This window comes from Apus apus, chromosome Z, assembly GCF_020740795.1.
Source record: "Apus apus isolate bApuApu2 chromosome Z, bApuApu2.pri.cur, whole genome shotgun sequence".
Taxonomy (NCBI): Eukaryota; Metazoa; Chordata; class Aves; order Apodiformes; family Apodidae; genus Apus; species Apus apus.
In genome coordinates, this window is record NC_067312.1 from 10,908,201 (window position 1) to 10,931,852 (window position 23,652).

At 46.2% G+C, this 23,652-nt stretch overlaps 1 protein-coding gene across 3 annotated transcripts in view; it reads left to right on the plus strand.

Annotated features, from left to right (window-relative positions):
* The window catches only part of LOC127395609 (phospholipid-transporting ATPase ID-like), a 93,205-nt gene extending 76,800 nt beyond the window's left edge, over window positions 1–16,405 (plus strand). For all 3 annotated transcript variants that reach the window (XM_051642775.1, XM_051642777.1, XM_051642776.1), the window contains exons 22-28: window positions 2,846–3,029; window positions 4,608–4,831; window positions 5,454–5,537; window positions 6,441–6,686; window positions 7,402–7,540; window positions 9,194–9,324; window positions 13,536–16,405. In XM_051642775.1, the coding sequence (XP_051498735.1) occupies window positions 2,846–3,029; window positions 4,608–4,831; window positions 5,454–5,537; window positions 6,441–6,686; window positions 7,402–7,540; window positions 9,194–9,324; window positions 13,536–13,757 (1,230 nt within the window). In that variant the 3' untranslated portion in view covers window positions 13,758–16,405. The remainder of the gene's footprint in view (window positions 1–2,845; window positions 3,030–4,607; window positions 4,832–5,453; window positions 5,538–6,440; window positions 6,687–7,401; window positions 7,541–9,193; window positions 9,325–13,535) is intronic.
* The last annotated feature ends 7,247 nt before the right edge of the window (window positions 16,406–23,652 follow it).

Genomic DNA, 23,652 nt, shown 5'->3' on the forward strand with positions numbered 1-23,652 from the left:
ATCTGTATCTTACGACTCAACTAATAAATTGTTTAATGTTCTTTCCCATGAGGTTCTTCCAAGCAAACTGAAGTAATACAGTCTATATTAAATGGTTAGTGACAGATGCAAGACTGCTTGTAAAGTATGGCTCTTAAGGGCCCACTGTTGATCTAAAGCAACAGTTAAGTGGCATATGCAGGGGGCTATCCCACATCTATTTGATATTCAGTGTTTCATTAGCTGCTTAAAAAGACAGCACCAATGTGGGAGAAACTGCAGGCACGATGGAGTTCAAAATTAGATTTGAAAACAGTTTTAACAAATTGGAGAAATATGTGGGAAAAATGGACAATGCAATTCAGTAAGAACAAATGCCTTGGTTCTCCACTCTCATCTAATTGCCTACACCCATACAAAATCAGAGATGTGTATGTAACAGCATCATCTCTAAGACTGGTAAAGAAAGCTGCCTGCTTTATTTTTCATTGGTGATGCCTTAGTTGAAATAATTCAGCTTAGTTGGGCCATTTAATTTGAGAAAATGTAGACCAACTAGGGAGAGTACAACGAAAACTGTAGGAGTAGTTATGCTTGATCTGGAAAGCACTGGGAAAACTGAGAAAGTTAGGATTTTGAGCCTGGAGAATACTGATCAGTCTTGGTAACAGTCTTCAAATAATAACAGGTGAACAAAGTAACAAAATTAAACTGAGATAAGAGAGTTTTGTGTTAAATGTTTTCCTGGTGAGAACAGTGAAGCACAGGAATAGATTTTCCATCTTGGAAATTGTTGAGAAAAGGTTAGGAAAAAAAAAAAATTAGATACAATTAAATCTGTCTGGGAGGATGACTTAGTCTAGATCAGGTTTATGTGTCTATTGTATTTTGCTTTCCCAACTTGCAGGGTAAGCAAACAGGGAGACATGGAAGAGCTGGGAGGTGCTGCTCTTCGGAGAAAAGATGCTTCTGCTCCCTGTGGTTGATGGCAGTCCAGCAAATTTAACCCCCAGTTCTGTTACAGCCTAGCAAATTACTATTTAAAAAATCTCATCTTGCTCCATTTGGCTTGTGTGCCATGCCTGTGAACCCTGGACTAGAAGGAACACTTCCAAGCAATGTCTACATGGTCAAGTACCCTCTCTCCCTCTTTTACACCTGCTGCCTCTTAACTCCAGGGCCTTAATCTCCTTTAGATCCACACTGCAAAGCAGACAAGAGCTCTGTCAAGTTTGGTGCATCCAAATGGGTGAATCCTCTGACATCTCAGCCATCTGCAACCCCCCTTCCTGCTCATGCTCCACCCTGTCAGCCTGCAGGACAGATCTCAAGTTCTGTGCTATAAAAGCACCACTGGAAGGAGTGACAAAGCTTTCTTTCTATTCCTAGAAAAAACACACACTCACCCACAGCCTGGCAAGGAGATGTGTCCCACGCAGAAATTTAAATCTGAGCTGTGTGGGAGCAGACAGTGCACACAGCCAGCAGCAGGGTGGACACAGACCATGGCCTTCTCCAGGATGTGGACCACAAGGACAGTGTGGAGAAAGCCATGTGTTATTTATTTATTTCTATGCACCTAGAGCTTGAACACTGGCAATGGTTCTGATACCACACAAACACAGCATCCGTTCAGCGCTATATCCCCACACGCAGTTGGGTGGAATGGCAGCTCTGGGGCTGTGCACACAAGTGGTCTTGCTTAAATGTAGCAAACAAACAGAGGCGCAGCAGCCTCTGCAATGACATCACCACAGAACTCGTTGATTCGTGTGCAATAACATTAACAGAGCTACCTTGCAATAACATTTTGCTACTGCTGGGCAGCTAGGATGTTGTGGGGAAAGCCGTATGACCAGCCAGTACTAAAACCAGATCATGAAAAGGTCTTCTGCTGAGCAAGTCTGCCTGCCACTGACAAGAGGGAAATAGGGGTGCTAGTGACTCACTCACAGCTCTCTGTTTCAAGAAGAAAGGATATCCTTATGGCCTGTCTGCCTGATGCAGAAAGGGCAGCGTACAGAGCCTGCTGTACCGGCTCTGAGGAGAGAGCCCTGTAGGTTCCTTCCATTAATGTCTATGGAGAAGAGACACTGAAGAACAGAGTCAAAAAGCACAGTCTAAAAGAAACACAAAAAGCCAGCACTGCTCCCTTCTCCTCACACAGAGCTAGAGGGGTGACCAAACATCCAGTTCTCTCTGTGCTTCCCAAACAGAAATAATACAACTGACTGATTTAAGAGGTCAGCCCTCAGGCCGAAGTTGCCTTCTCTCTGGCTTTGTGTTTTGCTTTGTCATGCACACTTGAGGTCAGCTTTTTCCATATTTGGTTTGGTTTGGATTTTGTTTGGGGTTTTTTGTGTGTTTGTTTGTTTGTGGGTTTTGTTTGTTTGTTCTTTGTTGTTTGTTTTTTTTTTTTATTTTGTTTTGTTTTGTTTTGAATTAAGTATTTCCAATTTGATTTTTTTCTATTAATACCACAGATCCCCTAGAGCTTATAAAATAAAGCAAGAGGGATAAACAGACTCACACAGAGATGGCCAGGCTGTTCTCAAGCCCAGCAATAGCTTTGTTGCTTTAGTGCTCTTGTGGTGTGACACTTGTGCTGCACTGCCAGGTGACATCACCCTGAGCAGCTGTTGTGCAAATCCAGCTGTGCTGCATGCACGCAGGTGTAGGGTGTGTGGCATGATGTTGTGGGTGCTCCTTGCGATCCAACGGATGGATCCACTTGGGGCATCTCCTACCTTCCTTCTGCCAAATGGAAGAACTAGCTCAGTTATCATGTCCTTCCCTCTCCACCCTCTTTGCCAGTCCATGAGTTGCTGCTCGTCTGACCCGAACACCCCGTTCCCCTTCTTCTCAGGCTTATGCGCTGGAAGGGAATCTGGAGCTGGAGCTGGTGAGAACTGCCTGCATGTGCAAAGTGGTGATCTGCTGCCGAGTGACCCCGCTGCAGAAGGCCCAGGTGGTGGAGCTGGTGAAGAAGTACAAGAAGGCTGTGACCCTGGCAATTGGAGACGGTGCCAATGATGTCAGCATGATCAAAAGTGAGTGGTGGCCGACAGCCAGCATCAAACCAGCCCACTGCTGTGCTCACTGTCTGAGGGGCCTAGCACCAGGGCCATGTGTCTCGGTGGCTTCTGTACCACCCTCCTCATGGCACCAAGTGTCTGTGCCCCAAGTTTCCTCAGGCTGCCACAGAGCATTGTCACTACAGGCTACTCATGCATCCTGCCTTCCCAGACACACAGGAGGGCCCTTTGCTGTGCTCTCACCACCAGGAGCACAGTAAGCTAAGATTCCACCTAATGCCTATTTCTGTGTATCTACCTTGGAATAGACAGAAGTCCCCCAGGACTGTGACCTGTGTGTCTGCATGGCCCCCATCACCAGGGCAATACTGAGAACAAACACGTTTATTTCAGAGAGTGCCTGTCTTCAATGCAGAAAGAAAACCTTCCTGCCTGTAAATAGTCTGTATAATGTCACATCCATTTTTTTAACATTTCCATGTGGTAGGGCCATTTGTCAATTATCTCCCTTATGCTGCAAGACACAGGTTTCTAGGCCTCTCCATCCTTGAGCATCATTTAATGCTGCGTTCCCTCAGTGAGTTTATGAAAAAAAAAATCCCCTAACTAGATATAATTAAATTAAGATTATTCAGAAGGGCCTATTGCTAATCTTCTTTGTGTTAATTTGCAAGAATTGATTAACTGGAGCTTTTTAATTAAGAAAGAAAAGGCTAAGTGGGGAGCTTCAAAAGAGATAAGTCAGGCAGTCAGTAAAGAAAGGATAAGAAAAACAAGTTGAAGTGTACATGATAATTAGAAACACCCTCCCCCCCTTGGAGGGTTGGGACTTTGGGATTTTTTCAATTTACTGTTCTGTGAATTGAATCTGAATCTAACCCATCTCCAGCCATTGGGATTGTTCTCATTAGCTAAAGCTGTAAAATTAGCTGTCACATTAAACTTACATCCATGTTTAATAAACCCAAGTTACTATTAAAAGAGACGTTACTCTTCCATCTAATTATTTGATTGAACTAATAAAGCCCAGGAAATGTGAAAGGGCTACAGTCTGCCTTGTGGCACTGTGTCTGAGGAATCTATAAGGGGTTTGAAGATTCTGCTTGTCTGGAGAGATATTTAAAGGCTCCTGGAAGGACATGTATGCATGTAAGTACAAGCCACATGTCGGTATAAATTAAAGTTATTTTTTCATAACAGCAGCTGTTATGAACAACAGCATTTATGTTGTTGGGAAACATTCAGAAAGAAAACAGGAACTGTCAGTGAGGGTGTAATTTCATTTCTAGTAATACAAGTCCAGTTACTGGAGATGTATCACCACAGCCAAAATCAGAATGCTGCTGAATGACAACTAAGTGCCCCAAAATATTTATTTTATTTTATTTTATTTTATTTTATTTTATTTTATTTTATTTTATTTTATTTTATTTTATTTTATTTTATTTTATTTTATTATTTTTTCTTAAGAGTAACTTTGCACCTGCCTCTTTATGAAGATTGGAAGGGAATCACGCAGCAGGGGACTCTTAAAGAAAGGGGTCAGTCGAAACTTGCAGTGTAATGACGTGATCAACCACCTTCTTCTTGCAGCTGCCCACATCGGGGTTGGCATCAGCGGCCAGGAGGGGATGCAGGCCGTGCTGTCCAGTGACTTCTCCTTCGCCCAGTTCCGCTACCTGCAGCGCCTCCTCTTGGTCCATGGCCGGTGGTCCTACATCCGCATGTGCAAATTCCTCAAATACTTTTTCTATAAGAACTTTGCCTTCACACTAGTGCATTTCTGGTATGGCTTCTTCTCTGGCTTCTCAGCACAGGTAGGACCGGCTTCTGTTTCCGATGGTCAGACCTTGCATTTTCAAGAGAAGTATCCAGGAACATTTTAAAAGGAAATAAACTAAGCAACTGCCCTGCCCCCCACCTCACTGAAAAGCAAACAGTTCTGTCATCTTCAGCTGTATGAGCATGAGGCAGATACCACTTTCTTCACTGTGCTGCTGGTAGAGGACAGATGTCCAAAGACGTTCAGGTGCATTATGAGGCACGTAGGTCCCTCGTGGGATTTTTTTAAAGTGCTCGAAGTGACCACAGCCATCAAACAAGGATAAAGATCACACAGAGGCCTGACCAGTTTGGCACAGAGCCATGTCAGACCTGTGCTTGCCCTGTTAGAACATCTGAAGCAAACAGTTTAACCCCATGTCTGCTTCAGCAGCTTGCACGAGGAGCAAATCTGCTGCAGCAAAAAAGTCTGCTGTTAGTTTAAGACAAATCGATCTCCAGCATTTAATTGTGTACACTTTTGAATTGTATATGCTTTTGTGTATATATATACATATATATGTAAAAGGCAGTCTTTTGCTAACTTCATGCTCTGTTTTTTTTTGTTGGTTTTGTTTGTTTTGTGTTTTTGTTTGTTTGTTTGTTTGTTTGTTTTAGACTGTCTATGACGAGTGGTTTATTACACTTTACAATTTGGTATATACCTCCCTCCCGGTGCTAGGAATGAGCCTCTTCGATCAGGTACTGCTTCTATAAGCCCTTGGATTTTTTTTATAGGGGTTTTGTTTCCCAGTGCTGATTCCATGAAGCAAAATCAGCTGGCTTTTGAGCCAGCTATTGTGGTAGCTCCTACAATAGTTTCCTGCCAGTGAGACCCCAGAGCACAAAAAAAGGGGAGGTACCAGGGGAGGAGATGGTGTGGTATCCTGAGCTGGGTTGCAGGTTTCAGTGCATGAAGAGATTTTGGGGTTAGGCTGTTGACTACAGTACCATTGCAGCTCTCCCCTGAAGTAGTCACATCTTACTAGCTGTGTTCCTAAAGCCTGACAAGTGACTTTTTAGTGACCACACAAAACAAAGAATGAACTAGACCTCTGAGCCCTGATTTTCCAGGTTCAGTCTTTGTAGTGGAAGTCTTCCTGCAGTTATTTGACATGCACATTTCTACCTCATTATTACTGTTCAGCAAGACATAAGAGCAGCAATGCTGCTCCAAGATGCCTTTTACAAGTTAGATAAAAAGGAACTTGCTACTCCACAATGGTTCACAGTGTTTAGCTCTGGACACTTGAGGGATCCAAGCCAGATGGTCTTGCCTGTGTGTGTGGACGAAGGTGGGTGTTTTCTGTCCCATAACTTCCAGGCAACTCTCAAGGGAGCAGACCATGTTGTCTGTTTAAGAAGAAGTGTACCTTCAATTTTTTTCCAGCACTTGTCAGCTTTGTCAGCACAAGAAAGGTGAAATTCCCCATGGAAAATGTGCCTAGGTGACCTTGGGATGTGGTATGCTCCCAGCAAAACTGAGTGAATTGTGTTCTAAGCCTTTTCTCATGCAAATGCATGTCACAGGGACACAGCAACCTTAAGTGGTCTTGTGTGATCAATTGGGTAAGTGCCAGCAAATCTGACCATCTCTACTTTCAGGATGTGGATGATCGTTGGAGCATGCTGTTTCCCCAGCTATATGTGCCTGGCCAGCAAAATCTCTACTTTAACAAAGGGGTGTTCATCAAGTGCATGTTGCAAGGGATCTACAGCTCCCTCATTCTCTTCTTCATCCCCTTTGGGGCCATGTACAATACTATGAGAAGTGACGGAAAGGCCATTGCTGACTACCAGTCCTTTGCACTGATGGCTCAGACGTGCTTACTGATTGTGGTGTCTGTACAGGTAAGGCACCCCAGGTAATGTTTTCGGGAATTATTTCTTGTTTCACAAAGGCAGCATATGGAAGGCAATTTGGGATCCTGATAATGTTGTATTTGCTGCTGTACCTTGCATTCTTAGCAAAAATAAATAAATAAATATCTCTTGACACCAGATGACTCCTCAGTTCAAGAGACGAACAGATTTGAATGTTATGGAAGATCAGAGTGACAGGAAAGCAAAGTCTTTGCCTCGGGAAGTTTAGAGTCCTAGCAGAAAAAACATTTAAGGCTGGGACTAGAGAAGGACTCGTTCAAGTTTTATGGGATGGGGTTGAAGCACAGGACTGTCTGTCTCCTATCAGGCAGTTACATATGGGGTCTCCATCACGAGACTGTCTCTGTAGCCTGGCCCCATGCATGATGCAGGTGGTAGAACTGCACTTGCTGGAAGAAACAGCTAAGACTTGGGTGGTACAAAATTAGATAGTACTAGCAGGACAAGAGCAATTTCTTAAAAGAAAACCAAATCAATCATACTTCCCTAGATAATGGCTTCTGCTGCCTGGAATGGCCTCCCAGTACCTGTGATCCACGGCTTGGTATTTCTTCAGACTTGAATAAATAACAGCCTTGGGAGCTGGGGTACAAAGAAGAGGACAAGATCTCTAGCTGTGTTCAGCACAGATCTGCTAAGTAATTAAAGCACTGACAATAGCTGTGTTGCTTCATTCTTTCAGATTGGCTTGGACACCTCTTACTGGACAGTTGTGAACCAGTTCTTCATCTGGGGCAGCCTGTCTGTTTACTTTGCTATCACCTTTACCATGTATAGTGATGGCATGTACCTGATCTTCACAGCCTCCTTTCCATTCATTGGTAAGCCCTGGGACCACCCTAGATTGCACTCAAATAGGGCATACTGAAGGGCTTAAACCTGTCAAGGCAATAACAGAACCTATTTATTGCCTTTTCTACAAGAAATGCCAGGGTATTTCTGAGGGCTGCTGGGAATGCTTATTTTGAATCCTACCCATCCAAGTGAACGTGGGCCACGTTCACTGAATTGCGTAAGGGTGCACGTCCACACACAGCCACAGGAATGATCCTTTAAATAAACCTACTGAGCTGGCTGGAACGCTTTCTGCTGCTCTTTTAAAATGTTTCCAGGTGCCCAAGTCTTAAAGATATCTCAGAATATTTAGTTTTCAGAAGGATGCATGTTCTTTTGTAAGTAAGTTAACGTGTTGGTAAAGGAAAGCATAGAAGTACAACGTCCAGCTAGACATGAGAAAAATGCCGTGTGATTATGGTAAGCCTTCAGCCAGGTGAAATGGGAAATTCCCAACCAAAAAAATGTCAGTGATGATGAGGTCTTTGGAGTTACAGATTTCTGAGCACATGCAAAAAGTGAACGTTATCATAAAAATGAGTCTGTCTCCTGAGACTTTGACCAGGAAGAAAATGAAAGCTTATAAAAGGAATTAAAGTATTTTTAATAGCTCTGTGCATCCAAACCCAGTATTGAAGAAACATTGTTATGAGCCACTAAGATGGCTTTTAGTATCAAAACTGCTGAGTGAGACAAGACAGGCAGTCTGTTCATTTTCCACAGACAAGTGGTAAATCTCCTGCCACCAGTATCTCTATCTGCTGTTCTGTTGATACTACATAGGTCAAATTAGCCATAAGGCCAAGCACCACCTAATAAGGTCTCAGGCTGAAATAATTTTTAAGGAAAGTGTTTCTAGTCAGGACTCAGACAACTTGTTTACTTTCATTTCAGTGGAGTTACATTACAGCAGAATGTGGCCAACTGAAGAGAAAACATTCAGCAAGTTTACTGCCAACAACAGCACCGTTAAGCCCTGTAATGAGGGTTTTGCAGACTGTTTGTTCTATCTTACATTCCTTCAGTTTTGGAGGAGCCAGAAGTGAACACTCTGGTTTCAAAGAAGGTGGCAGTGTCACGCCAGGACATGGCAGTTGCTCTGCCAATACGTCCATCAGGCCATGCTGCCCTTGCAAGCACCCAGAGCAACGCATGCTCCCCTCCTCAAAGCTGTGATCCTGTTGCCTGCTGGGCAGACAGAGGCAGTACTCCATATGCTTCAGGAAATGGTGCTGGAAAGTAAAGAAACAGTGTTCCCCCTTTTGCACTAGAGTCCTGGCAAAAGATGCGAGAGCTGGACTGCTGCTGAAGGTCTCTTGAGCATTTATATACTTTGCAGTGATTTGACTCTTTGTAAAGAGATGTCTTTCACTCTGACATCTTTGCCTCCCTGTGTTGTTGTTGCAGTTGAGTCTGTAAGTCGCAGTTTTCTTTGCTCATCTGAAACAGTGATACTCATATTACTGTCTTCTCTACAGCAAGTTGATGCCACTGTTGGAGATTGTGTCTGCTTTAAATTTTGGTCTGTTTGCCAAGTGTTTTGGAATTACAGAGGGTGAAATGTTCAAGTGAACAATGAGGAGAGTGCTGCTGTTACGGCTTTAATCATGTTTTTTTGTTGTTTTGGTGTTTTTTTCCAGGTACTGCTCGAAACACCCTGGGCCAACCAAACGTGTGGCTAGCAATCTTCCTCAGCATCGCCCTCTGTGTGCTGCCTGTAGTTGGCTTTCGGTTCCTGAAGGCTCAGTTAAAGCCAACTCCCAGCGATAAAGTAAGGAGATACCTTATCAAACCAGAAATCCTGCTTACCATGGAGACATATTGCAGGGGCCTGGCATTGCTCCAAGTGTGTGTTCCCTGCAGGTGCAAGTGCTGCCATCCGTCTGTCCCCTAGTCCCTCGAGACAGGGGATTGAATTTGAGTTTTGGCATAGTTCAACTCAGCAGCAGCTGGGACCAAGGCTGAGATTATTTAGATGAGGACTAGATTGCAATGGAGCTGGGAAGCCACACTATTTTTAGGTTCAAGTGCTGTGGCACAGTGGGGAAGGAGTGGCATGGCCTCCCACCCTGCTGCTGTACAGTTTTCACCCTGGCAGACCCCAGCCCTTCACCTTCCACCCAGGTGTGTGTATTTGCTGTGTTTTGTTTTGGTTTTTTTACTCGAGAATTTCCTTCATTTGTAGCCAAGGGTTGTAACCCCACTCTGAGACCAGCAGCCCTCCCATCCCCAGGAATATGAAGATGAGGGGATTAGGACAAGGAGAGGCTGGGAGCGATGGAGTGGGCAGAGAGCGCACAGCTCACTGCAGCCCACAGACCCCTGCAGATCAGTATGAACGCAGCTCCTCGGGCTGAATTTCAGACACAAGAGCATCTGCTAAATGCTGCTGCCACCTTGTGTCTCCTTCTTCTTCCTGCACCGAGCTGCGAGACGGGAGCGTCTGAGCTCAGCCCAAGGGTGTGTGCTCAGTGCCCCTCAGAGGCCGCCCCGACAGTCCTTGGGATGCCTGTGAAGCTCCCCAGGTGCAACAAGACTGTTGGAGAATGAGTGAAGGGGAATTCTCAGTCCTTACAGAGGGAGAAGGTGGGTGCTGGAGAAGACTGCTGGGTAGGGAGGTCCCTAGGACACAGTTAAGAGAGAGCTCAGGTGTGTAAAAATGGCCTGAGTTCGCAATTAAGTTGAGCAGATGTCTGACACAGCTGTGGCACAGAATCTCAGCCTCAATGCTTGGGCTGAGCATCTCTCTCTAGTGCAAAATCGCTCTACTTTTCTTCCTCGTCTGAGAAGTGAATTGTCATGAGGCCAACAAAGATGACTGGGGGATTGGAGCATCTCCCTTACGAGGAAAGGCTGAGAGAGCTGAGACTGTTCAGCCTGGAGCAGAGAAGGCTGAGGGGAGACCTTCTTAATGCCTACAAGTATCTAAAGGGTGGGTGCAAGAAGGATGGAGCCAGACTCTTCTCAGTAGTCCCGAGTGGTAGGATGAGGGGCAACAGGCACAAGCTGGAACATAGGAAGTTGCATTTAAATAAGAGGAAAAAAACTTATTTACCATGAGAGTGACAGAGCATTGGAACAGGCTGCCCAGGAGGCTGTGGAGTCCCCTTCTCTGGAGATATTCAAGACCCACCTGGATGTAATAATGAGTGATGTGGTCTGGGCAATCCTGCTTCAGTGGAGGAGTTGGACTAGATGATCTCTAGGTGTCCCTTCCAACTCTGATAATTCCATGATTCTGTGATTCTATGAGAGGAGTGTTTGGTTTTCCTGCTGTATAGAGATCCCCAACCCTGTTCACAGGTCATAATCCTCATGGGTGACTTCAATCACCCTGACATCTGCTGGAAGGGCAACACAGTAAGGCACCAGCAATCCACAAAGTTCCTGGAATGCATTGATGACTCCTTTTCCAAGTGGTAGAAGAGCCAGCTAGAAAAGGTACTATGCTGGACCTTGTTTTCACCAACAAGGATGGCATGATGGCCAGCGTGAAGCTTAAGGGCAGCCTTGGTGGCAGTGACCATGGAATGGTGGAATTCAGGTTCTGCAGGGCAACAAGGAGGGTCCGCAGCAAGCTCGCTACCGTGGACTTCAGGACAGAAGATTTCAGCCTATTCAGGGATCTGCCAGATGGGGTATCATGGGATAAAATCCTGGACAGGAGAGGAGCCCAAGAAAGCAGGTCAATACTAAAAGATTACCTCTTCCAAGCCCAGGAGCAACACATTCTGAGAAAGAGGAAGGCAGGCAAGAATGCCAGGAGACCCACATGGATGAACAAAGAGCTCCTGGACATTCTTAGATGAAAAAAATAGAGTATTCAGAAGGTGGAAGTAGGGACAGATAGCCTGGAAGAAATACAAATAATTTGACTGAGAAGCCAGGGACCAGATTAGAAAAGCTGAAGCCCAGATAGAGTTAAACCTGGCCAGGGACATGAAGGGTAATAAGAAGGGTTTCTACAGGCACATCAGTGATAAGAGGCAGAACAGGGAAAACGTGGGCCCTCTCCAGAAGGAAACAGGAGGCCTCGTCACGCAGGATATGGAGAAGGCTGAGGTACTGAATGACTTTTCTGCCTCAGTCTTCACTGGCAAGGGCTCTGGCCACACCATCCAAGTCAGAGAATGCAAGGGCAGAGACTGGGAAAAGGAAGATCCACCCACTGTAGGAGAAGAGCAAGTTCAAGATCTTCTAAAGAACATGAAAGGGCACAAGTGGGACCTGACAAGATCCATCCATGGCTCCTAAGTGAGCTGGCAGATGAAGTTGCAATGCTGCTTTCCATCATATTTGAAAAGTCATGGCAGTCTGGTGAAGGTCCCACTGACCAGAAAAGGGGAAATACAACCCCCATTTTCAAAAAGGGAAGGAAAGAAGACCCAAGGAACTACAGGCCAGTCAGGCTTACCTCTGTGCCTGGCAAGATCATGGAGCAGATCCTTCTGAAGGCTCTGCTAAAGCACATGGGAATGCAGAGGTGGTTGGAGGCAAACACTATGGCTTCACCAAGGGCAAATAATGTCTGACAAATTTGTTGGCTTTTTATGGTGGGGTCACAGTGTCAGTGGACAAGGGAAGAGCAAATGACGTCATCTACGTGGACTTGTGCAAAGCATTTGACACAGTCCCACATGACACCCTGGTCTCTAAACTGGAAGGATATGGATTTGATGGATGAACCACTCAGTGGATAAGGAATTGGCTGGATGGTTGCACTCAGAGTAGGCATCAATGGCTCGATGTCCAGATGGAGACCAGTGATGAGTGGTGTTCCCCAAGGGTCAGTAATGGGACTGCTGCTGTTTACCATCTTTGTCAGCAACATGGACAGTGGGACCAAGTGCACCCTCAGCAAGTTTGCTGATGACACCAAATTGAGTGGTGAGGTCGACACACTGGAGGGAAGGGAGGCCATCAAGAGACACCTTGACAGGCTTTAGAGGTGGATCCATGCCAACCTCATGAAGTTCAACAAAGCCAAGTGCACCTGGGTCAGGACAATCTCAAGCACAAGTACAGGTTTGGTGGAGAATGGATTGAGATTAGGCTGGAGGAGAAGGACCTGGTGCTGGTTGATGAAAAGCTTAACAAAAGGCAACATGCTCCTGCAGTCCAGAAAGCCACTGTGTCCTGGGCTGCATCAAAAGAAGTGTGGCCAGCAGGTCGAGGGAGGTGATTCTGCCCCTCTACTCCATGCTTGTGAGACCTCACCTGGAGTACTGTGTCCAGTTCTGGAGCTCCCAAAGTAAGAAGGACATGGAGCTGTTGGATCAAGTCCAAAGGAGGGCCACAAAGATGATCAGAGGGCTGGGCCAGCTCTGCTATGGAGACAGGCTGTTCAGCCTGGAGAAGAGAAGGTTCTGTGGAGACCTTAGAGCACCTTCCAGTACCTGAAGGGCTACAGGAAAGCTGGGGAAGCTCTTTTTACTAGGATGTGTAATGATAGGACAAGGGGTAATGTTTTTAAGCTGGAAGATGATAGATTTAGGTTAGACAATAGAAGGAAATTCTTTAGTGCAAGTGTGTTGAGACACTGTCCGAGGCTGTCCAGGGAGGCTGTGGATGCTCCGTCCCTGGAAGTGCTCAAGAACAGGCTGGATTGGGTTTTGAGCAGCTTAGACTAGTGGGAGGTGTTCCTGCCCATGCAGGGAGGCTGGAACTAGATGATCCATTCTGTGATGATTCTATGATCTGGAAGGAACTTAAATACAGGCCTGAGGCCTCAAATATAAGCCTCAAATGCCTTTTAGAGTAAGATTTGCTGTTTCTTCTACCAGGCCACTATCCTGTGCTGCCCATTCCGTTCCTGCCCTGCAAGCCCTCCTGCCATCCCCCTCTTTTGTCAGTCACTTTTGGCTTTGAACCCCTGCTTGTGTTTCCCTCTGTTTGGTTTGGTTTGGTTTTTTGCCCCTGTTTCACTGTGCTTGTGAGCAGCAGTGCCCTTCCCGCTTTTTCCATCTCGTTTTCTGATTTCAGGTCCTGCTCAAGATTAAAGAAGCCAAAAAGAGGCCACCTCCACCCTCACCCAAGAGACGCCTGCGCCGGACCAGCACGCGGCGCTCGGGCTACGCCTTCTCCCACCAGCATGGCTTTGGAGCTCTCATCATGTCGGGGAGAAACATGCGGCCAAAATCACCTTTTGCCACAACAGGAACATTTTCACCAAATAGTGACAAACATAAACACAGAGAACTGTAAAAAAAAAAAAAAAAAGAGAGAGAGAGAGAGAGAGAGAGAAAGGGAAAAAAAAAAAAAAAGACAAAAAAAGACCAAAAAACCATAACAAAGCAAACCAAATTAAAGGGCTGTCAGGAGATTAAGAGAGGAGGGTGTGCTCCCTGCAAGGCATGGAGCTGATGGCCACCTAGAGGTCATTCCTCTAGTAAATCCATGACTCGGGCCTTTCCTTTCACTCAGGTGCACCTTCTGGCTCCAGCTTCTCTTCCAAAGACGTGCTGCTGCTGGGGAAGGCAGGCAGGCTGAACTAGAGCTGTGGTGTGGTATCCCAGAGGGCCTCCCTGGAAAAAGACAGAACTTGCTGCAGGAGGCTTCTCTGCTCCCTGACATTGTTCAGAATGCTATTTTTCTATTTTTTTCCCTGCCTTTACATACCTCAGACCAAAGAGAAGTCAAAGCTGAGGAAAAGGCTGGATTTGCGATGTCTTCCTCATTCACGTGCCTGCCCTTCTGTCATGAATCCACTCTGGGCCCTATCTCTGGGGAGCCAGTATTGTCCTCAGGTGTGCCTTAGGTCCAGCCACACAACCCCCAAATCCCCAATCTTTGTAATATGTGTGATTTTGTAGCCTTTTGACTGTACACAAGCACTTTGGAAGGCATGAGTTGCAAATAACCTCCTTCCAAACAAATGGTTAATGCAGTCTCTCGAGAGATGGCCAGTGCCCAAACACCACCCTCTTCCACTTCTGCAGTTGGGAAGTGTTGCAAGCTCAGAGAAACCCTGAGCCGGTCAAAGGACAAGGACCTGATGTTCCTCATCCTGCCTTGTTTTATCTGCATTGCAAATCTGCTCTTGTAAACAGCTGCTGCCCTCAGAGCCCTCTCAGGTTCTGTAGCTGGGCACCAGCCATTTCATTTAGACTTAAAATCAAAGGGCAGAGGAAGCTCAGGTTCCCATATGGATCAAGCCATAAAATCTGGCCTTGAGAAGCCCCTGTCATGGTTAGGGCTCACCTGAGCTGCCAGCACCAGGTGTCCCTCCGCCCAAAACAGGCAGAAGCAGAGGCACATCTGATCTGATGGTGATCACACAAGCAGTATCAGAGGCAGGGATGCTATTTCACGGCTAGCTCAGGTTGTCCTGCCCTTTCCTCCACTGCTGCCTTTGCTCAGTGGGAGTGATGAAGCATGACCTGGTGGCTCCTTCACCTCCCCGGGCGAGCCGTGTGGTCACATTTTGGTGGAACTTGGTGAAGGCTGAGGTCCCTCTGCAGAGTTCTTCTGTCCTGGCTAATATTTAATTTCAGAACAGTTCATCTGTCCCTCAGGAGTTGCAGAGTTCAGAATCCTACCAGCCTTGCTGCCAGCAGAGGGACCTGAAGTGCACAGACACAGCCAAAGACATGGTGATCCTCGGAGCCTGGGATTTGCTCACTGTTTTGTTACACCAGCTCCATGATCAGCAGGGTTACTGGGTAGAAGGCCGGCCCGGCAGCATGAGAGCCTGTCCTGCCAGCACTGCTGAGCCGTCTAAATTGAGGTCTTTGTGCAGAGGACTAAGCAGGGTTGGCTGTTTTTTTGTTTGGTTGTTTTTTGTTTGTTTTTTTTTTTTTTATTTCTGGTTTTTGTTTTGGGCTTTTTTTGTTCTTGTTTTTTTTTGGGGGGGGTGGTTTTTTTGTTGTTGTTTTGGGTTTTTTTACAGCTTTAGAATCCTTCCGTGTTTGAATTGGATTTTTTTTTGCACAATAACCATCTGGTATTTATTTGGACCTCTCTCTGCCTTCAGTTTCTGAGCTATCAGTGGAGGTAATGTGTGGTGGCAACAGACCAGACAGGTCCCCATTTCATCCAGTCAGCACAGAACACCTTGCTGCCTGCAGTCCCAGATTCACCAGTTACTGTGTGAGATTATTTAAACTCTAATTGAAGGTTTAACATCTCTGCTTTCATCTCAGCACAGAAAAAAACCCACAACAGTCTGTTGCACCTGCCGTTTTGGGAGGCTTGGTGGTATTACATTTCATACACAGCCAGTGCAAAACTGGAGCTGTGACTTGATTCAGACTTCAGCAGCCAGGAGCAAAGTCTAATCTAATCATCATCTCCCCTGTAAGGAGATCTTTAAGTACAGTGAGAGCCCACACTCGGACTGAGGAAAGCAGTGTGATTGTTAGTGCTTCTCACCACCCTGTTACTTACCAGTCACTTTGCAGGGACAATCATGGCTTTCTGATGAGGGTTCTGTCTTTCACAGTCACCCTCTCTGGGGCTAGAGGAAAAAGGAGAATTTATGCAGTTAAGCAGACATCCCCACGATGCCCAGACTGGTCTGTGGGCTGCAAGGCTCATGTTCCTACCATGTCATGCAGCAAAATGTAATGCTGAGCAGCAGAGGCAGACCTTTTGCTGACAGTCCAAGGCAACCCTGAGAGACTGTGTCGCTCTTCTTACATGGTTTACGTGCAAAGCTCTCACCTTCAGGCTGAACAGGACATGCAGGGGATATTAGAGCTGTTGGTGAACTTGCACCAGACGCGTATTTCAGTTGTTTGACAAGATCAGCGTTTGAAACATATCAACTGGCAGTGATGGCTGTCCTACATCACTCCTGATTTTGTAATTTTTTTTTCTTTTTTTTTTTTTTTAATAAAAATATTGAGACGACCGATTCCTTGCCAGCCTGCTAATCGATCAAAGGAGCTGATAACCAGAAGCGCATCTTCTCCCCTCGACCTCCTCAAGCGGGAGGCGGGTCTGCAGGGAGGACGGAGCTGCCCTCATCCCCCCCCCCCCCTTCTCACGGCGTAACCCGATTTGGGAAACAAATCCAACCCCTGCCGGGGATGGTTTCGGAGGAAACGTCAGACGTCCTTAGGCGAACGGGGATGGCGGGGGGGGAAGGGGGAAAGAAGGAAAAGGGGGCGGGCAGCACCGAGATCCCGCCCCGCTGTCCGGCTGGAAGCGGCGGCGGCCTTGCCGGGGGTCCCGAAGGGGCTTGGGGTGGGGGCAGTGTCCGATCTGGCGTCATCGGTTGTGCAGTGTCCGAAGATGATGATGTAGACTTCCATTGGATAGATACATTAAAAAAAAAACAACAACAAACAACACAACAAACCCCCTCCCCCAAAAAAACCCAACACCAACCTGAAATGCGGTGGGGTTTTGGTATGGTTTGGTTTTTTGCTGGGTTTCCCCCCTTTTTTTTTTCACCGTTCCGTAATATACAGGTCCCTGGTTTCTAACTGAAAGAGCATAGATTTTGATTAAATGCCATACTTTTTTTTTTTTTGTGACTGCCCTCTGGACACCTGAAGTGTTCAAGGGCAGGTTGGATGGGGCTTGGAGCAAATCTGGTCTGGTGGGAGGTGTCCCTGCCCGTAGCAGGGGGGTTCCTAGGGGATCTGTAAGGTCCCTTCCAGCCCAAACCATTCTGTGATTCTTTGAACACAGTGTTCTGCTGTAGGATCTGAATAGTCACCAGCTTAACCAGCCAGCAGTTTCAGGATCAGGAATGATAATGCTTTGAGAACTGGTGATTATATGGTTACTGTACTTACACTGTAGCAGGGGAAGGCTTAGGGCATTTACTGTCTCAGCTGAATCCAACTGGGTGACACAGAGAAACCCCTGCTGCTAATACTGTGGGGCATTAGGTGCTTTTGGGCACAGGCATGTTCTGGTGCTTTTGAGTACCTTGAGAGTGTTTTGCATGGCTGACCTGCATTCCTGCGGGGCTGTCTGGTGGCTCTCACTTTACTGGTTTGCATCCACACAACTCTTTTCCACTGACCTGTAGCCTGGAGGTCATTACATCAGCTCTTATGAAATGGAGGGCAAAGGAGGGCTGTATGCTTCCCTAGGTTCTCCCAACTGGAGTGATCCTCAACAAGGCCTGTTGTAAGAAAAAAGCCATCTGAATAACGACCTATGATAATTACTACCTGGGAACAAAAACAGGAGCATAAGGAAACTCCTGGATACCTGTGGGCAGAGGTGCTGTGTCCTATAACCCCATCAGACCACTGATAAAACTTTATCCTAAAAACAGCTCTTTCAGCTGGGAAGCTTTCTGTTCTGGTGGTTGGTTATTTTTTTTCTCCCCCTCCAGTTTTCAACCTAAATGTGTTTGCAGTGCATTTATTCTCTTGTTGTCATGCCAGCATTATCCTTTTGCTTGAGCAGTTTTGTTTGTCTCTTGTGATATATTTAGAGAGCAATTCTATCCGCTCTCTGCCTACATTTGTCTAGGCTAAACAAGCCAAGCTCTTAAGTTTCTCCTTCTTTGATAGGTTTTCTGTTTTCCCCAGGCCCTTTCTGCACCTGTTAATTTGAGTTTATAATTTTTAAATGTGGGTCATCAGTTTTGTTTTGTTTTGTTTTGTTTTGTTTTGTTTGGTTTGGTTTGGTTTGGTTTTTTTTGTTTTTAATGATTCTCCTGTCCTCAGTGCCTGTACAATAGCACTGGAATTTCACTGCCTTACCTAGACTGCATTTGTTTTTCTTACTGCCTCATCATCTCTGTGATCCCTAATGCTGCTTTTAGTGGTAGTTTTTCTTAACATTACTGTGAATGTGCACAACTGTTATCTATATTGTGTTGACTAAATAAGTACCTCTCGTCTCTCACAGTCTCGTGCCTGGTAACACAGCAGAGCAGCTGAAGTCATTATAGCATCAGCCTGTGCCTGCTGATGCTTTGAACTGGTGCCTTCTCCTCAGGGGTGAGCTTTTTCCATGAGGGCTGGCAAAGGCTCTTTACTGCATCTACTTACGTGTTGGCCAATGTAAATATGCTGGAATGAGGGAGCTGTCATTCCTTTTAGCGAGGGCGAGTTCCCAGCCTCAGCTGCCTGTCCCAGAGCCACCTCTAGCCCTGTTCCAGCGATGAGGGAGTGGGGTTGGTTTGCTGCAGGGGTGGACGTGATGAACAGCTCGGCAGAAGAGCACAGAGCCTTGCAGCCTGGCTTTGACCTGCCAATGTTTCTGGCCGTAGCTGCAGCTCAGCTGCTCTTCAGTTTTTCCAAAGCTAGTCTTCTGCTGTCCTACTTTTTATAATTCACTCAGAAGTAGGGAATGTTTTTCTGTGCCTAGCACTGTGGAGGAGCAACCTCTCTCTGCCGCTCCCATCTTGAAGGGAAGCTGTTTTCATACCCCATTTCTTTCCCCAGCCTGCTTCTCCTGCTGTACTGAGCTGTCAGCTCCCTGCCTTTCCGCACGGCCCTGAGCCCTCTGCCAGACTTTTTTCAGCTATAAATGGATCTGGCCTTTTCCAACCCCCTCTCCCAACACCAAGAGATGTCGCGGGAAATCGGAGCTGGGCCAGGCTTCCTCTGAAGTAGGAAAACATACGGCCCGACTGCTGGCTGTTCCTAGGTTCTCTGGAAGCATCGTGCCTAGCTTTGGTGGGAGCTGCCTGTGCCGGGGTGAGGGCTGTGCTGCTGAGCTGCTTGTTTGCACGGAGAGGGGTTATTCCCAGACCTGAAGGCAAAGCTGGGGCAGACCTGTAGGTGCAATCTCCACGCCCTACAGACAAAGCGCTGTCTGATCTGAGCGCCGTGTCCCAAGGGAAGGGCAATGTTTTTGTTACTGACTGCATCCTGCTTCCACATCCGTTATTAGGCACTTAATAAGAAAAGCCTGGCTTTTGTACATAGTGAACAGCCCCTTTTGCCTCCCTTAACTTTGGGATTTGTGGCAGAGATCATGGAATCTTTTAAGCTGTACTGCATTCCCCTCCCATAAGGGGCAGGGAGGATCAGTATCTTCTCTTTCAGGAGGGAGCTGGGGCCTGAAGTATGCAGACCAAGGTGACTCAGGCAGTCAGTAGCTGTCCTGAATTTTAAACTGGAGTCTTTTGTGTCATCTGGAGTAAAGTGCCACCCTCCATCAGCCCCGCAGGCATCCAGGCCATTCATTCCATGTAAAGTACAGGTCTGTATTTAGAAAACTAATTTGTACTCTCATGTTGAAAAATTGTAGTCTGAAACTCTCCTAGTTTATGTGCTCCATAGAAGCTGCTGGGCCAGATTCCAGTCTGGTGAACTTTTGCTGGCAGCAGTGAGTTTGAATCCTTTGAGCACAGATCGCAACACCTAGAGCAGCTGCTTCACAGGCTTCCCTACCTCCTGGCAATCATCCCTTAAAAACCTTCAGGCTGTGGATAAGAGAACATATAATATTCACTTCAACATACAATATTCAAAAGTTGCAAGCTTGGTTTATGGTTGCCTGACATTCTGCCTGCAGTTCTGCTTCTGGTTCAGGTTTTGCTGTGGCAGCAGATGCTGTCTGACACATTTTCCTGTGCAGGATGCCTGGTATACTGAGTTTTGTCTATCCAGTGGCTTGGCTGTGTTGCCTGCTGGACAGGTCAGTGGAGCTTCTGACGGGGCAGCACGTGATAGGTGAAGTGCAGATATTTTCTCTTTTTATGTGAGCTACAAAATGTAAAGTCCTAGACCCAGGGTATTGCAGAGGGGTTATGGTTCACTGCACCCTTCTTTCTAGACTTCTGCTGGGATTGCAGGCAATATTTAGCATGAAACAGGTGAGAAATAGATGAAGTGCCTCCTTCAGCCTTCCACACACCATCAAGCTGCTTTGTGGCCAGAATACTTATGAGGTCTGTTAATAAATGAAATCAAGATATTGTGTGCAGTTTTAGCTGCCTGATGTTCTTTACTGTGCTAAGCTCTGCTGAAGCTGGGGCAGACATCAGATCCTGCCAGTTTGCCAGCACATCTTGGAGTGCTTCAGGGTAAACTTGGATGAAAGGAGTTCATTGAGTATTGGTCTCTGTTCTTCTGCTTCTGGAACATGGAGCCTGGCTGGGGTTTTGTTTTTGATATCTGCTGCTCATCTGAAGCCCACAGTTTCTTCTCCTCCTCTTCCCATTCTTGTGTGTGCTTGTCTGGACTTGGAAAATTGACTTCCACAATCACATCTCTTGTTCCTGGGGTTGGTATTCACTGAGCATCTTCATAGCCCTTAAGCATTGCCCTGAATTCTGCACTTCCAACTGCGTCCTCAGTGGACCTGTGGATAGGAGTGTGTATCCATCACCTGGCACTGACAGGTTCTTTCAGGGATCCTTGGCAGAACAATCAAAACACTCTATCATAATTACACTTAAAGCTTCATTTTATTAACATGTTTCTGGTACCCTCATAAACATCCAGGATGTCACCCTCATAAAATGGCATGAGTTGTGCTGATCACATTGTCACGGGTTGGGAGCAAGGAGCACCAATCACACCATGGCCTCCTCAGGACTTTTCCTGTCTGAACAGTCTCCCCATGGGCAGCTCTTGGGCTGCTATAACAAATGTTCTGCTGACATCAGTATCTGTCTGGAACAACCTGTAAAGGCTCCTGTTAAAGGACACTGCCTTAGGATGCTTTCAGCCTCTCTGCTAGTTCAATTGCTGTGCTGAAAACAATGCACTACAGTGGTGGTGTTTCTTGGGCAACTCATTCGTGTTCTCCATAAGAAGAAATTCTTGTTTGCTGGTTTCACAATGGCTGGTTCAAACTGCACCAGGATACTCCAGGAATGCCAGGGAAAAACACTATTTCAGATGGTGGTGTATGAGTGCAAATTTGATGTGCTGCTAATCTAATCCCAGCACTGGTGGGATGGGCAGTGGGTTTGTCCTGCTGCTGTAATGGTTGTGCTACCATATACACAGCATTAAGACTGCCTGTCAAAGCCTGTGGAGTTTCTGGTACTAGTATCTGCTTGTGCCTGGCCCTTTGCCAGCATGAGTTCAGGTGGAGACCATGAGCAGCAGAGCTCCACAGCTTCTTGCATCAGGCTGTGGTGAAGTATCCTGAGTATCCCTGGACACTGTGCTTAGAGCATTCCATGTCAAACTCCAGGCTCTGCAGTCCATCAAATCTCTGGTACCTGCAGTGCCTGGGTCTTGCAGGGATCTCTGTGGAACACGTATTGTGCAACATATCCATCTATGGTTTGGAAGATGGAGTAAAAACTGTAATTTTCTGATTGTGAATTAGTCAGGCTAGCCAGTTTGAAAGCTGCCTGAAGAATTATCGGTGTATCTTGCAAAACTATTAGCATGATAAAACGGATTCCATGCTGATAAATGCACAGCTTTATACATGTAATGGTTGTTTGTGAACAGTTTCTCACTGCCCGTAAGCAGCCCTTTGGAGTCACTGTTCAGCTGCAGACAAAAAGGCAGACCTCATACTGGAAATAAAGAATCAATCAAAAAATGCTGATATATATTCTGGTCTACTTAGGTATACAGTCATGTTGTGCCTGCACCTTGAATACTACATACAGTCTGGTCACTGTCTCTCAAGAAGAGTGGCATGGACCTAGACATGATACAGAAAAGGGGAATAAGGATGATTACGGGGCTGGAATAGATTACTGAGGAAGAGATTTTAAACATGTAATAGTAGATCATAGTGGGGAAGAGTAAAGCATATATAAAACACTGCACAGTGAGGAGAAGTTGAGTAAGGAATGACCTTTTCTCACAGCGCAGAGGAAGCACATCCAGCAAGTTATTTATTAGGGTGAAGGTTAAGGAAGTCCTTTTTCAACACAGTTGATTTGCAGAACATGTTGCTACGAGATGGCATAAAGCCTGAAAATACACACAGATTCCAAAAGGAACCAGACACCTCAATAGCAGAGACACGTTTCAGTGGCTGTTAAGTGGTCAGTGTGCAATCTCCAGCTCTAGAAGTTCCCTGGGTGCTGCAGGCTATGCAAAGAGTATGGTCTTAGGAGAGATCACTCCATACTCTGTGATATGAACATGCCAGTGCCAAAATGTCAAGGATTAGACCAGAGGAGTTACTGGTGTGACTCAGTGTGGTGATTCTTGTTACAAACAAGGGCATGGAAATGAACTGATTTGGTTTTGAGCACTTCTGGTCTAGTGGATCTCCTGTGGGAGTTTTGCACCGGTTACCACTGGTTTTCATACATGTTTTATTAGAAAATCTGAAAGCCCTTGCAGGAGGAAGGGAGTGGTGCAGGCATAGCCCACCAGGTCAGGGTGCCAGACACTGTGGTGGTTGCAGAGAGCCTGCCATCTCCATGACTGCTGCCCAGGCTGCCAGGCACGATGCCTGGCATCAGCTGCCTAGTCCTTGCTTTGCTCCCCCTTGGCTTCTGATCAGGATCTGGTTTATGTCCTGATGGAACAAAATCTGGATCCTTAGGGCCTCTTCTTCGTATAACTGTGGGTGTTCTTGTTATCCATCCAAATGTCTCGTCCTACAGTGAGGGGAAGAAGCAGGCTATTGAGAATTCTGTTATGAATTCCTCTATCCTTTCCAAGTCCTATGTTGCAATTTCCTTCACAGTCTAAGTAGCAAAATGTCTCCAGTTTCCTTCCATGGAGAAGTCGAAAAGGCTGGAACTGCACTGCCTTGAGAAGTCTGTTTCCTGATGATGGAGTATGCTCATTCTAGGGGCAATAGCAGAGCCACTGTTACTTGCCACTCACCCCATTGAAAAACTTACCAAAGCAATATTGGGTTTGGGTTTTGTTTTTTTTATTGGAAGCTGGCTGAGGCTGTAGCAAAAGCAACCAGACAGTAATGGGCATAGGATTTTTGTCTGCCATTCAGCTTGCTGAAGGGGCATTCTTAACTGCTTAGGCCTAAGCCTGGTTATCACAGTGAGATTTCGGGAACAACAGACACAGAATCTAGTCAATTTTACCTCTACCTCGCTCCTTGAACCCAAATCTATACACTTACAGGCTCTAATGTTTGTGGCCTCTTTCAGTGGGATGGATAAAGAGTTTAAAGCCCCTGTTATGCTGCCCAGTTCCCTGTTCCCCGCGGTGGGAAAAAAAAGAGTCTCCTGGCAGGCTCAAGCTGTTTTTAAACGAGACATAATGCCCGAGGTGCCTGTCTGCCAGAGCCT